Source organism: Meles meles, chromosome 9, assembly GCF_922984935.1.
Source record: "Meles meles chromosome 9, mMelMel3.1 paternal haplotype, whole genome shotgun sequence".
NCBI classification, from domain to species: Eukaryota; Metazoa; Chordata; class Mammalia; order Carnivora; family Mustelidae; genus Meles; species Meles meles.
This window is the reverse complement of record NC_060074.1, coordinates 57,519,972-57,532,976: the sequence shown is the minus strand read 5'-3', so window position 1 is coordinate 57,532,976 and position 13,005 is coordinate 57,519,972. Positions and strand designations below refer to the sequence as shown.

General features: G+C 34.8%; 1 protein-coding gene across 6 annotated transcripts in view; it reads right to left on the bottom strand.

The window, feature by feature from the left end:
- MARCHF7 (membrane associated ring-CH-type finger 7) overlaps nucleotides 1-13,005 on the bottom strand; it is a 48,877-nt gene that overhangs the window by 9,878 nt on the left and 25,994 nt on the right. For all 6 annotated transcript variants that reach the window (XR_006820272.1, XR_006820270.1, XR_006820271.1 and 3 more), the window contains exons 3-6: nucleotides 11,910-12,105; nucleotides 10,128-10,295; nucleotides 6,897-8,004; nucleotides 4,337-4,506 (exon numbers count right to left, since the gene is read on the bottom strand). Coding sequence is in view for 3 of the 6 variants with exons in the window: in XM_046018805.1 (XP_045874761.1) it covers nucleotides 4,337-4,506; nucleotides 6,897-8,004; nucleotides 10,128-10,295; nucleotides 11,910-12,105 (1,642 nt within the window). In the remaining 3 variants the exon portion in view is untranslated. The remainder of the gene's footprint in view (nucleotides 1-4,336; nucleotides 4,507-6,896; nucleotides 8,005-10,127; nucleotides 10,296-11,909; nucleotides 12,106-13,005) is intronic.

The window sequence follows — 13,005 nt, the reverse complement described above, 5'->3', positions numbered from 1 at the left end:
GATGGTCACACAGCATTCTGAATGTATTCAACGCTACTGAGCTGTACACTTAATGGTCAAAAGGAAAATTATATATATATATATAATCAAAATTAAAATGAAAAAAAAAAAAAGCTCCTTCTATCCCATATGCATTCAGTTATTGGTTACTCCTCAGCTTCTGGGTCTAATAGGTGATAGTCTAATTAAACATAGCCATTTCCACACCTCTACCCCACCATTTTTATTTTTAGATAGAGCTTTAAACTGAAAAAGATGTCCTAAAAGTTTAAGAAGTCATGTGATTAACAGGGTAGAGGTTTAGATTCAATTCAACTAACATTTGTTGACTTTATGTGCCAAGATTAAGAAGGAAAAGGTAACAACCCTGTTGTCTTCAAGGAGCTCTGAAACCTCTTAAAACAGTAAATTTGGCATGAAGTCCAAGAAAGCAATGGTAATTTATATGCATTTTCTTTTGAAAATACCTAACAGAAAGTGAGTGCTATTGTGAGGTAATATGTTGTCTCAAAATGTCCTGTAGTCAAACTACATAATATTCACAGTATTTCATAATATTCACAAACTACAGATATTCACAGTATTTCAAGGAACGAATAAAAACTAGTTGTGACTGCTGCTGCTATTTTAGGAGTCTAACATACTTAAAGATTTTGAAATTAAAATGCCATCTGGAATATTTTAATAAAAAAATTAATATTGTACCACTGACTGAACTAAATTCAGTCAGTAAAAGATCTTGAGATCTTTACATTCATTTGACCATATCTTATAAAGTACCTATTATAACCTGATAAAACCCATCAAATTGAGTATTTACCACATGCCCAGTACTGTGATAAACTATAAACATCATCTCATTGACCTTCACAAGAACCCTGTATGGTAAATACTACTAGTTCTACTCATAATGGAACTGAGGCCCAATCCCAGAACTACTTAAGAGTGTCTAAAACTAGATCTAGGCATTTTTGTTATCTAAAAACTCTACTGGGTAATTGTGACCAGCAGCCAGAGTTCAGAACCAATGTTAAAACACTTATTCGAGATCCTCCAGGTAAGTGTTAGAGCCATTGTGCCAATCTCGTCTAATTCCAAAATACCAATGTTCTTAACACTGTACTATCTGTTTTTCTGCCTATACAACACTAACAATCTAACTGCAAATATTATCAGAAGGTGAATCACACTGTTTTTCATTCTGGTAATGGCTAACATTCCTGGGCACTGACTCTCAAGAACCAATGCTTCCATGACAAACACTCATTTCATCTTAATAAGGCCCTAGGGCAGTGATAACAAGCCAAGAGGCTCTTGTAACAGCATACAGCTAAGAAAAGGCTGCTACCAATCAGACGTCAGACTACCTTAAAACAAAACATAAACCCTCTACCCCATGGAGGCCTTGGCTACCTAGCTACACACAAACAAAATTTTCCCAGGAGCCTCATAATCTCTAGCTTGAACAGGTTACCCAACTCTTTCAAAAGATTATTAAAATTAGTATTAATGCCATCATACCTCACAAATTATTTTCCTAAGTCACAAACTGTAAGACTATCAATCTCATACTGTGTCCATTTATTAATCTGATCGAATTTCCCACCCTACTCACTCTACTAGTTATTTTCACTATGTTCTCTGGTACTCATGGTCTAAACTTATCTCATTACCAGTCTCTTTTTTGATTAATCTCTTCAACTTCACGCCTAAATCACAGTGCCCTTCTAGATTGTTACATACTTTTTTTCCCACAACCCTTTGTACTTCAGGACCAAGAAGTAGAAATAAATAACCCCTTACTTATTGCTATTTTGAAACTCTAAGTCCTTCCTCTTTCATTAATAACTTTAGCACCTGGCTTTCCATCTTTATCAACTTACTTCTTGGCTATTTCAATATCCATACAAACTTCCTCAATATCCATGCTTCTGAGTATCACCCTTCCCCACCCTGCCACCCACTATGGTCATATCCTTGACTTTGTCGTCATAGTTTACTGCACTACCCCTAAATCTGTATTTTAGGCATTTTCGCCAGTGTACCTAAAATTTCTCATCAGTCCAGTTTACCCACTCTGGCAATTGTCTTCAATGTCAATGAGACTCAAAGACTTTTAACCCTACACCACTTTCTGATGTCCTTACTCCCCCATGATTTTAATTTCCATGGCCATCACAACTATGTTCTTACGAATATCCTTAACTCCCTTCATCATATTTGCCTAGCAAAGGTCCCAAAACCAGCGACCCCAAATCCCTGTCCATATCCAACTATCTGAAAACTGCTTCTAAAAAATGTACATCTCACTTTTAAATCATATTCATAGCCACAGATTTTTATGGACACTAGTATTTCCAGAACCCTAAAAATGTCTTTAAGTATTATTTTCCCTACACATCAAAATCTCTTAACCTGTCCCCTGATCAGCTAAAGACCTTACCTCCTTTTATTAAGAAAAGAGAAGCAATTATACAGGAATTCAAGCAAGCATCCTCTCATCAAAGCGACAAACTGATCAACATTCATTATCTACACCAGCCTTGTAGATACAAAGTAATTTTTTTTCCTATTAAAGGCTAATTTTTTTTTCCTTCCATTGTATCTTTCATTAAAATAAAACATGCCCTAAAATCTCCCACTTGAAACTGAAACAAAAACACATCCTATGACCCCATTTTACTCCCTAATTCCTCCACCTTATCACCAGTCTCCTTAACAATAAAGCTTACTGGAAGAGGGATCTATGTGGCTGTTCTCAGTCTTACCTTGTTTTCTATTAATCATGCTCATGATTCTATCACTCCACAAAAACTGAAACCACCAAGGACATTCATGCTACCAACTGCCATTTCTTTGTTCGAATCTTTTTGTGATACTTGGTATGTTTGATCATACCCTCTTCAGAACACTTTCTTCTGGCTTACACAACACTGCATTTTCTTAGTTTTCTTCCTACCAGACTGAGGCTGCTTCTCAGATCTCCTCTGCTCCCACTAAATACGTGGGTGCCCCAGGCCTCTGTCCTGGCCTTATTCCTTTGATACCTGTTCTTGCTCTAGGGACTTTACTTAATCCCATAGCTTAAAATTATTACTTACGTGCTCTAATTCCCCAAAACGTAACTTTTAGCACTAATGATTTCCTGAAACACCAGGTTTGTGCAGCTAACTGCCTAGATCACATTTTTAGATGGTTTTCTAATAAGCAGTTTACGTCTAAAACAGAATTCTTTATTTCCTGCCCCACACTTATTCCACTCCTACTCCTTTAAGTTCAGTAAATGGCCCCACCATGCACTCAGTTGTTCGACACAAAAATATAAACTTCTCAAACTGTTCTTTCTCCTTCACCACATCCAATCTATTGGCAAGTTATACAGAATCTACCTCCCAAACACACCAGAATCCAACCATTTCCACCACTACCATCGCCATCTCTTCTAAGACAGATTCCTGGATGGACTCCCTGCCTCTATTCTCGTCCCCCTAAAATCCATTCTCCACAAAACTGCCAAAATATAATCATTTCACTCCCCTGCCTTTCAGTGGCTTTCCATCACACTTAGACAAAAATCTAAATTTCAGACATTAGTTTTAAAAGTCTTAAATGACATAACCTCTGCTAATCTCAACTATCACCCCTCTCCTTGTCCACTAATTATACTCCTGCCACACTGCATTTCATTCAGTTTCTCAAACACACCTGTCATATTACCTACCACCTGAAAGTTTTCACACCAGAAGTTTCCTCAGTTGGAATGCTCTTGCCCTCATTTTGGAATAGCTAGCTCCTCTTTGTTCAGTTTAAATGTTCTCACCTCAACAAGGCATGTCTTTAACACCCCATACCATACCACCACAAAAACAAGTGCCTTGTCTGTCCTGTTTACCATTCTAGATCCCACATCTAGAACCGTTCCTGGCTCCCTAATGGGTACTCAATTAACAATGAATCCCTACAGTAACCTTATTACTACTCCACAACAGCATTAGTAACAAGTATTTCTCAAGGCCACATAGCTGGTAAACAGTAAGCATGACTTCTTCAGAAAGATCTTACATGACATAAGGATCAACTGTGATAATCAATTATAGTTACCAAACATCTATGAAAAAGTAGTTTGTTGGGTTAATAAAATACAAGAAACACTATGAAAAATTTACAAAGCAAGACTAATGAGTGCTAATGCTTTTGCTTCAAAAAATTAACATTCTTTTCAAAAGAGTGTAACTCTGACAATAAATTATAATCAGATTTGCTAACTAAAATACATTTGTATGTACATCTCTTAGAAAAACTGTGAAAACAAAATACATAAAAAGATAAATCTCACCAGAGTTAATTTTGGCCTGTAACCACTTTTTCATACACTCTTGGTGGACATACTGCAAACTTCCTGTGCACTTGCATGGCTCTATCAACAAGTTAGATGATGATGCAGCTGCCATCTGACAAATTCTACATAAGTCACCTTCTTCTTCTTCAGAATCCTCTAAAAGGAGGCTAGAAAAGAAGGAACATTTCATAAACAGGGCTATGATAACTCATCCTGGTTGGTCATTTCCAAACATACCTATCTCAAACGTCATCTTTGTTATTTCCACTGATGTTCTGAGTAGGAAAAAGCAAAAACCTTAAAAAACAGCAACCACCATAAAAAAAAAAAAAAGTTCAGTAAGAATGAAAATTATATTTTAAAGATAAACAGAACAGGGTATATCCTATTATCTTCAAATGCTTTAAGTAATTTTCTCTTTGTTATCACACTTAAAAGTTTCTTATTTTCCATGATCACTTTACAAACATACCTAAGAGATTTTAATTTCTATAGTATCACAGACTAACTTTGATTCCAACAGTATAAAGGAATATACTTACTCACATACTTAACACTTTCTCCCCCACCTCCCCAAAAAAGTCAATAAATAATGACTTGTTTTTTTCATTTAGGTGCTATCAGAACCACATGTATTTAAATTGATAAAACAGTTTAATCACAGTAAAAAAAAAACAAAACCAGGTTTTTAAATTCTCCATTTCCCCCACCCATAGCAATGTTATTCAATCATCCTGATTTTTATAGGGCAGGCTTTTAAAGTGTGAAGCCTTTCCATTAACCTATGTTCTCTATTTAATAGGCCAACATGTACTGCTTAATTTAAATGCAAGATGATAGCTATGTGTGTGTGTGTGTGTGTGTGTGTGTGTGTGTGTGTGTGTATATATCTCTCTCTATATATATATAATTTTTTGTTAAAATCCCCATTACCTTCGTCTATTGCTGGCATGAAAGAGTACTCACAACTGAATGCTTAAACTGCTACTGAAATACAAGTGGATTATACAGGTTCCTAATGAATTTAGAAAAAGATGTGCGGTAAGAGGATTAGATGTACAACAATTAGGTGACTATCATGCTCTGACTAAACCAGAGATACTACCTCAACCATAAATATTTATGTTTTACCTTCAGATTTAACCTTCTTTGGCTTACAGTTTCAATTTTTTTTTTTTTTTTACTTGGGGGGGGGGGTTCAATTTTTTAGATTCTTATTCATTTACCTGTGGAGTGTCTTAAAATCTTCAGGTATGAGCAAAATATATAATAAAGGAATACACACAGTTTCTATGACAAAATAACCAACAAATGCTGCTTTATAAACTATCTAATCAGACAGAGTGGTGCTGGCTTAATTTCTCTCTGGAAATTACTAAACTAACGCTTTGCTCTCCGTTTATACCACTGGTTACTGAATTCCTCAGCAGACAGCTTGTAATGAGAGGAAGTTGCTACAATGACATTAAAGCTAACACTATCAGGGCAGTGAGTGAATCACTCTCCAAGGAAAAACTACAAACTTTAAGTGCAGGAAGAGAGAATAGTCCCATGGTACAATCTGTCCTACATAAAGAAGAAAGGGAATATAGTGGCCTAATGTCCAACATCTTAGGCTCCCCTCATCCCCAGAGGTTTAGATTTGAATGTATTTGTTCTTTAAAAAAAAAATCTAAAATGAGAGTAACAACTATGATTCCCAACAATGCCATTACATTAGGCCTTTATGAACAAGAAAAAACAAAAACGCAGAATACCACACAGCCTTCACGTTATCTAAGATTCTTCTTCTTATAAGTATGTTTTACATGTACTAATCCTAACCTGTTTTTATCAGGAAAATTTTTTTTATAAAAATTATCTGAACAGATTGAAAAACTAAGTACATAACGTGACAAAATAATCAAGTTGGGACTAAAATTTATGATTTTTCATCTTTACCCTCTTACCAGAGATTTTTAAGCAATCTTCAACACCACAAAGATATTTGCATAAGAAGATTCTAAGTCCTGAATTTAAACTAGTATTTCCATCAAATATTCATAATATACAAAGAATATTCAGTATATACCTGGACTTCAAAAATAAAATTCAGTATATACCCGGACTTCAAAAATAAAATAATTTGTGTAAAATGATTTTTACCTCATTCCAAAAAAGAGAGTCTGAGATAATACAAATAAATGGTAAATAAATCTTACTAAAGGCTAGACATATTGTTTTGATAATCCATGACCACTGAGGCCCCTTTACCAATCCCACCTAGCAGTGGTCTATCAAGAAAGAGGGTAAGAGATTAAGAGTTTTGTCTTTTGTGCATCTTTATCAAAAGCTGGTTAAAAATAATATTTAGACAATTTCTTGATGCAATCTATACTCCCAGTGTCTACCTTCACTATTAATTCTCATCCATTTGAGAACCTAACATCTCAGTGGATATGAATTTTAAGGAGAAGAAATCTTAGATACCAATGTTATGAGAAGCCATTTTAGAAAAGGACTCCTTCCTCTAATCTGCTCTTTGCTTTATCAACTTATGACAGGTATTCAAATTTACCTCTCTTTTATTTTCTGCAGTCTTTCTGGGTCTCTTGAAGGTGCACTTTTAGTTTTATCACTTTTTCCATCAGATGAACTCCAACCTGAAGGAATAATATCTACAGTGATCATGACATTGTCGGTTAAATTATTTCCAAGTGCTGGGGGGACTGCAAATCGAAATAAGGAACCAGGAAGGATCCCTGTTATTCCTGTATTTCTTCCACTGTGGGCTGAATCTGATGTGGAGCCACCAGTAGCAGCATTACTCGAAGCCGTAGATGCCTGTGATCTGCTGGCAGTAGCCCCAACAGGATCACTCTGTGCTTCAAGGTGAACCACTTCATTTGATTCTCTTCTAAACATATGATGAGATCTAGGTGGTATATCAGAGGTAGGTATCCTTGAAGATTCATCTCGTCCCTCTCGTCTCCTTCTAGAGAACAAAGGTGTGCATCTATTTCTAAGTGAGGAAGATAACCATGGTCCTGTGTTTCTACCTTCATGTTCTTGGTTAAAATTTTCTGAATCTGGCTCAGAGCTATGACTTTGGCTAAGAGAGGACAAACCCCATCTTCGCCTAAGAAATCGAAATCCCTGAGAAGCTTCAGATGCCCTATTATCGGGGACATCAGAAGATGCTGCTGCATTGCTACGAGACTGTGAAGCTGTCAAGATTCTTGGAGACACATAGGAATTTTCAGAACTCAACGATCTTGTATTCAATGAATCCTGGTTAGATCTTCGTGAAAAAAAGGTAGATGACATACTAGAAGCTATACGCGACAGCAATCTCCTGGTTGAACGTCTACCTTCATTGTCAGAAGATTCTTGAAATGATCTTTGAGATGAACCAACCCTATCTGAACTGCTTACAGTTGAGGTTTCATCTCTATTTGAAATATAAGAAAATCCAGGTTGTGTACTGCTTTGGGGAGATTCCAATTCTCTTGGAGAAAAATTTGATCTTAGAGAATTTCTGCTAGAGTCCCTAGAACATGGTATGGTCTGATGTTCAGAAGGCATTTGGTGGTTTGTAGATGATGTATTCAACTGTAAAGTGCTCACGGAGTGATCTTTTGGTCTTGCTCCCTGTGAATATGAAGAAGGAACTCTGTCTTGAACATCTATTTTTTTGAAAGAAAAGAAAGATACCAATTACATGAAATAAAATTGGAGTATTATTAAATTTGCATTCATTAATTACTACAAACTGAAACACTGGATTCAAACCAAATACTGCTATATTATATTATAAATACACACCTTAACTATTATAGGAAAAAACATATATTTCTTTCTATACCTCTGATAAAATACAGTATTGCTGCTAAGTCAACACTGCAAACTAAAAAGAAAGAAATGTGTCACAGCTTATGAAACAAACATCTAAATCTACTAACTTGTTGAAGGTATAACAGTCACAATTTGTTAATCAGATATTGATATGGTAAAATAATATCTAAATGGACAAGGAATTTTAAATGGGACAAATAATTCACCATAAATGATTCTAACAAATAAAGGCAAAATAATCCTAGGGAGAATGTTTTTGGAAATAATTCTTACTCTGCAATAAGCATAAAACTTATTTCACACAAATATTATCATCCTTATAATTTTATGGCAAACCTTGCTACCAGCTAAACTTTCTCCAATCTTTTTTCTTTCAAAGTAAGAGCAGTGGATGTTATCTCTGGTTACTCATCAGATATACCTCTACTTCTTAATACTTGCTGGGAGCTCTAAGTTAGAATAGGATCCTGGTAGCTGCAGTTTTGACAAGTATGCCACTGGTGGTTCAAATCTTGAAATGGGATGAGAAATACTTTTGCATCCCTTTATAAAGAATACTTATGCATAAACTTAGCTTAAGAGTGAGATGCTGCTGCACTAGCACATGGAGCCTCATGAAGGAATAAACTGTTAGTGGCTAAATCTATTCTATCCTATACTTGTAGACATCTAAGCATAGATGGTATTGATACTATATACTACAGCTCCTCTATCTGAACCCAAGCAAATAAAGATGTTTTCACTAGTCTTAAGCAAAGGCTTGCCACAATAAGCTTATTTAATAAAACCTACACCTTTTAAGAACAAATGTATTTTCTTCTATGTAAATCAAACTCTACTTTTGCCTGCTAGATTTGTCAACTTCAATAAGCACTTTGTTTTCTTAGTATTTTGTTTTATGGTATTTAATTTTGAAAAGCTTAATGTACACAGAACTAGTGTGGGTCTTTACTGCAACTGAATGAAAAAGGCACATTCACATTAAACAAAAGTAATTCTACATTATGCCTTAAAATGTTGATTTAAAAAAAAATGTTGATTTCAAGCTTTAATTAGGTCAGAATTTAACTATAAGTAGTTATTACACTACATAGTTAACCCCTGGACAACATGGGTTTGATCTGTACAGGTCCACTTACATGTGGATTTTTTTCAGTAAACACAGTAGGTATTATGTATGTATTGTCTCTTCCTTATGATTTTCTTAACACTTTTTCTAGTTTTATTGTAAGACTGCATTACATAATACATATAACACTAAAAAAAAAAATGTGTCAACTGCTCATGTTTTTGGTTAAGGCTTCCAGTCAGCAGTATGGTTTGAGTACTAAAGTTTTAAGGGATTCAAAAGTTATGCACAGATTTTTCAAGTAACAGTACGGGAGGAGGGGTGGAAATAGGGGTCAGTTCCCTCACCCCTGCACTGTTCAAGGGTCAACTCTACAAGGCAAATGATATTGGCGTATAAAAATTATTTAGTTCACTTTAGAATATATGAATTCTTAAAAGGAAAAGCACAAGTAAGAAAATTACAGGGAGACAGAACCTAGATACAAATTTACATCTGTTTTAAACTTTTTATTTATTTTTTTTAATTTTAAAGAATTTATTTATTTGACAGACAGAGATCACAAGTAGGCAGAGAGGCAAGTAGGGGGCAGGGAAGCAGGCTCCCTGCTGAGCAGAGAGCCTGATGTGGGGCTCAATCCCAGGACCCTGGGATCATGACGTAAGCCGAAGGCAGAGGCTTAACACACTGAGCCACCCAGGCGCCCCTAACTTTTTATTTTTTAAATATAACAAATAAGGTACTAGAATACATACTAAGCTATTTTGAATTCTTCATAAGATGCACTTCATGTACTTATCTGTACTATGATTTTAATGACTTACACAAAGAGAGAAATATAACATTATTAGACAAGTTATACATAACAATACGATTTATACTTACAGGACGAAGCTGTGAAATCACCACTTCGGTGACTATAATCCATAAGATTACTAATGGAAGAATCTGCTCTTCTCTCTAAATCTCTTCTCTCTCTCATTAAGTCGGTTCCAAATGATCCAAGTACCATTGATGAAGATCTGGGAACCTGATTATGTCTCCATGAAGAATCTTAAAATAATTGAAGACATTTTAATTCAGAGAAAGCTTTCAAGGTTTCTGATGACAAATCTTCAGTACTACACAGGGAGGTTATTTTGATCCATTATAGGACTCTTCAAGGTAACATAGTTGCAATCAGAAGGAAAATTCAGCAAAACATAAAATTATTCATCAATGAACTCATCACTCATATATTATTTCCTACTCACATTCTTCTCTAACACTAAAACCTAACACCATCTGTGATGCCAATGTCTCAGTTACTTTCTAGAACATCTGACCACACAATGTAAGCATAATGTAAAATGATTACAGAACAAAAATGCGAAGCTTGCCAAAGATGCAGAATTTCCTGAAGTCAATGAAAGTGATCTTGGAGAAAACAACCAAAATCCAAATCAAGCCATCTCAAAATGGAAAATGTTTTATTACAGACACTGACAATATTTTATCAGAAATATTACCACTGACATCACACTTGATTCACTCTTATTCTAAGAATTATTGTTGCAATCACAATGTAAATTTTTAAATGAAATCATATCTAACAAAATAAATTAAAGGTAAGTCTCAAAACTTTCCCCCTATTTACCCTGAAAATTTTGGTTCTTCCTTTCCTAGTCCCAATAGCCTTATTGATTCCTCCTCATTAAGGGAAATGGCCCAAAGTATTTAATGCTATGCTTCACAGAGTAGAAGGGAGCAAAAATATCTGTACACAACGGTGTTCCTCTACAGTGTTAAGGACAGTCTACTTTTACCCATCACACTACTAAGATTCTTCAGATGGGCAGTGTCTTTCCCAAGCAGGTCCTACCTATCAAAATAGAAAGGAATCCTTGGACTAATTCGATTGATAATACATAAGCATTTCAAGAATTTTATCTTCCAACAGTGTCATCACAAATTCTGTCTCACCTTAAAACTATTTCAGGCATTCCCTAGTGTTTCATTTGAAGAGGAGTTTAAGTGAGGAGGGAGCCTCCTGACCTCTTACGGAAAAGAAAATGCTTTTCAATTTGTGCAACAAATGTGTGTCTGTGAGTACAAAATACCATATATGGAGCTTTATTGATAAGATATCTAAATTCTAGAATGGTTAACTGATTTATAGCCACATAGCTACTTAGATGGCTAGAATTCTTTCAGAATCCTTATATAGAACTCCTACTAGAATACCAACTATTTTTGTTCAAAAATTTTCTGTTTTTGAAAATAAGTATAGACCACAACATTTATAAAAAATAAGCTTAGGTCAGGAAATATTAATATATATCAGTAAAATTGGCTTTCCCAGTATAACAATTAAAAAACTGACTTCTCATAATAACCAGCAGAATACAGGTCACTTTTACCAATTTGATTACCAGACATATCAGCTATTCTCATTAACCAAAATATGCTAATCCTGTTTTGTAGGATATTTGCATCAAATTTAGAATAAAAACCCAGAATGAAAGAGTTTATTTCAGTTGTAGCACTTAGGGTAAGACCTGAGAAACTCGACTACATCTGACCCACTGTCTTACACGTGTTCTACTTGTTTAATACCACTATGTCTTGGAAAAAGGGCTTTAGTCCAAAATGCATATATAGTGACTCTTAAACAGATTTAATTTTTACCTGACACTGCATTTAAACCATGTCCAATATTTCTTCCAACTGAGGTAGATGTACAGTTTGTGCAGGAAAGTTTAGGTCTTTTTGAATCATGATCCCGTTGCTGGTTTTGTGATCTTGATCGTGCTCCCTGAGTTATCTCAGATTCACTATACCATGTAGACTGAAATGGTGATGCAGACGCTGATGCTGATGTAGACTGTAAGTTAAAAAAAAAAAAGTGTTTTGATGGAAGAACAGAATGCTTGCTTTCGGTCTATTAAATTTAATCCCCAATTTCATTCATTCCTCATAAGCACAAATTTTTCTACCATGTAGGTTTTTTGTAGTCTTTGTTCCTTTCTAATGTGTCCCTTTACTTTATACTGTAATTGGACTTTGCTGGGTAATCAATCTGATTTAGATTAATTCTTCCATGTAACTGTACATATAAACAGTTGGTCAGGAAAAACTGAAGAGCAAAAATCTTATAATCATCTTGTTATCTTGGTTTATTATTTCCAACTCCTGTGGAACTAGTTTCCTAGTCCTAAAAGTGAGCAGAACACCAAAAGAATACTATTATATAAACTTATTAGGAAAACTACTATAAAAACAAGATTTTTCTGTTTTCTTTTTTAAAGATTTTATTTTTTTATTTGTCAGAGAGAGAAAGAGACTGAGCAAATGCGGGAGCAGCAGGCAGAAGGAGAAGTACGCTCCCCGCTTCATACATCACTAATAAATGGTATTTAAAAAAAAATTCTGACCTGAAAGTTTTTCATCAGTGAAGCAAGAAACAGATAAATGAGTACATATTAAACACAGTACACATTAAAACTCTTAGCTCAAGTTTTTATCCTTTAACATTTAAGTATATAACACAAACGATCCATAACACAAAAATCACTCAGAATGTACAAACTATTTTACTTCCCCCTAATTTCTTTAATTGGTTAAGCAATTTATTCAATATAAGGCATAAAAAGGGTAAGGATTAGTTCATTACCTTAAAAATGTAGGTTTAAGTAAGAAAAACACAGTATTTCAACCATAATTGCTGAAAGTGTCTTTTCCTTTTATGCTTCAATTACAAGAAGCATACAGCATGCTTTCAGGG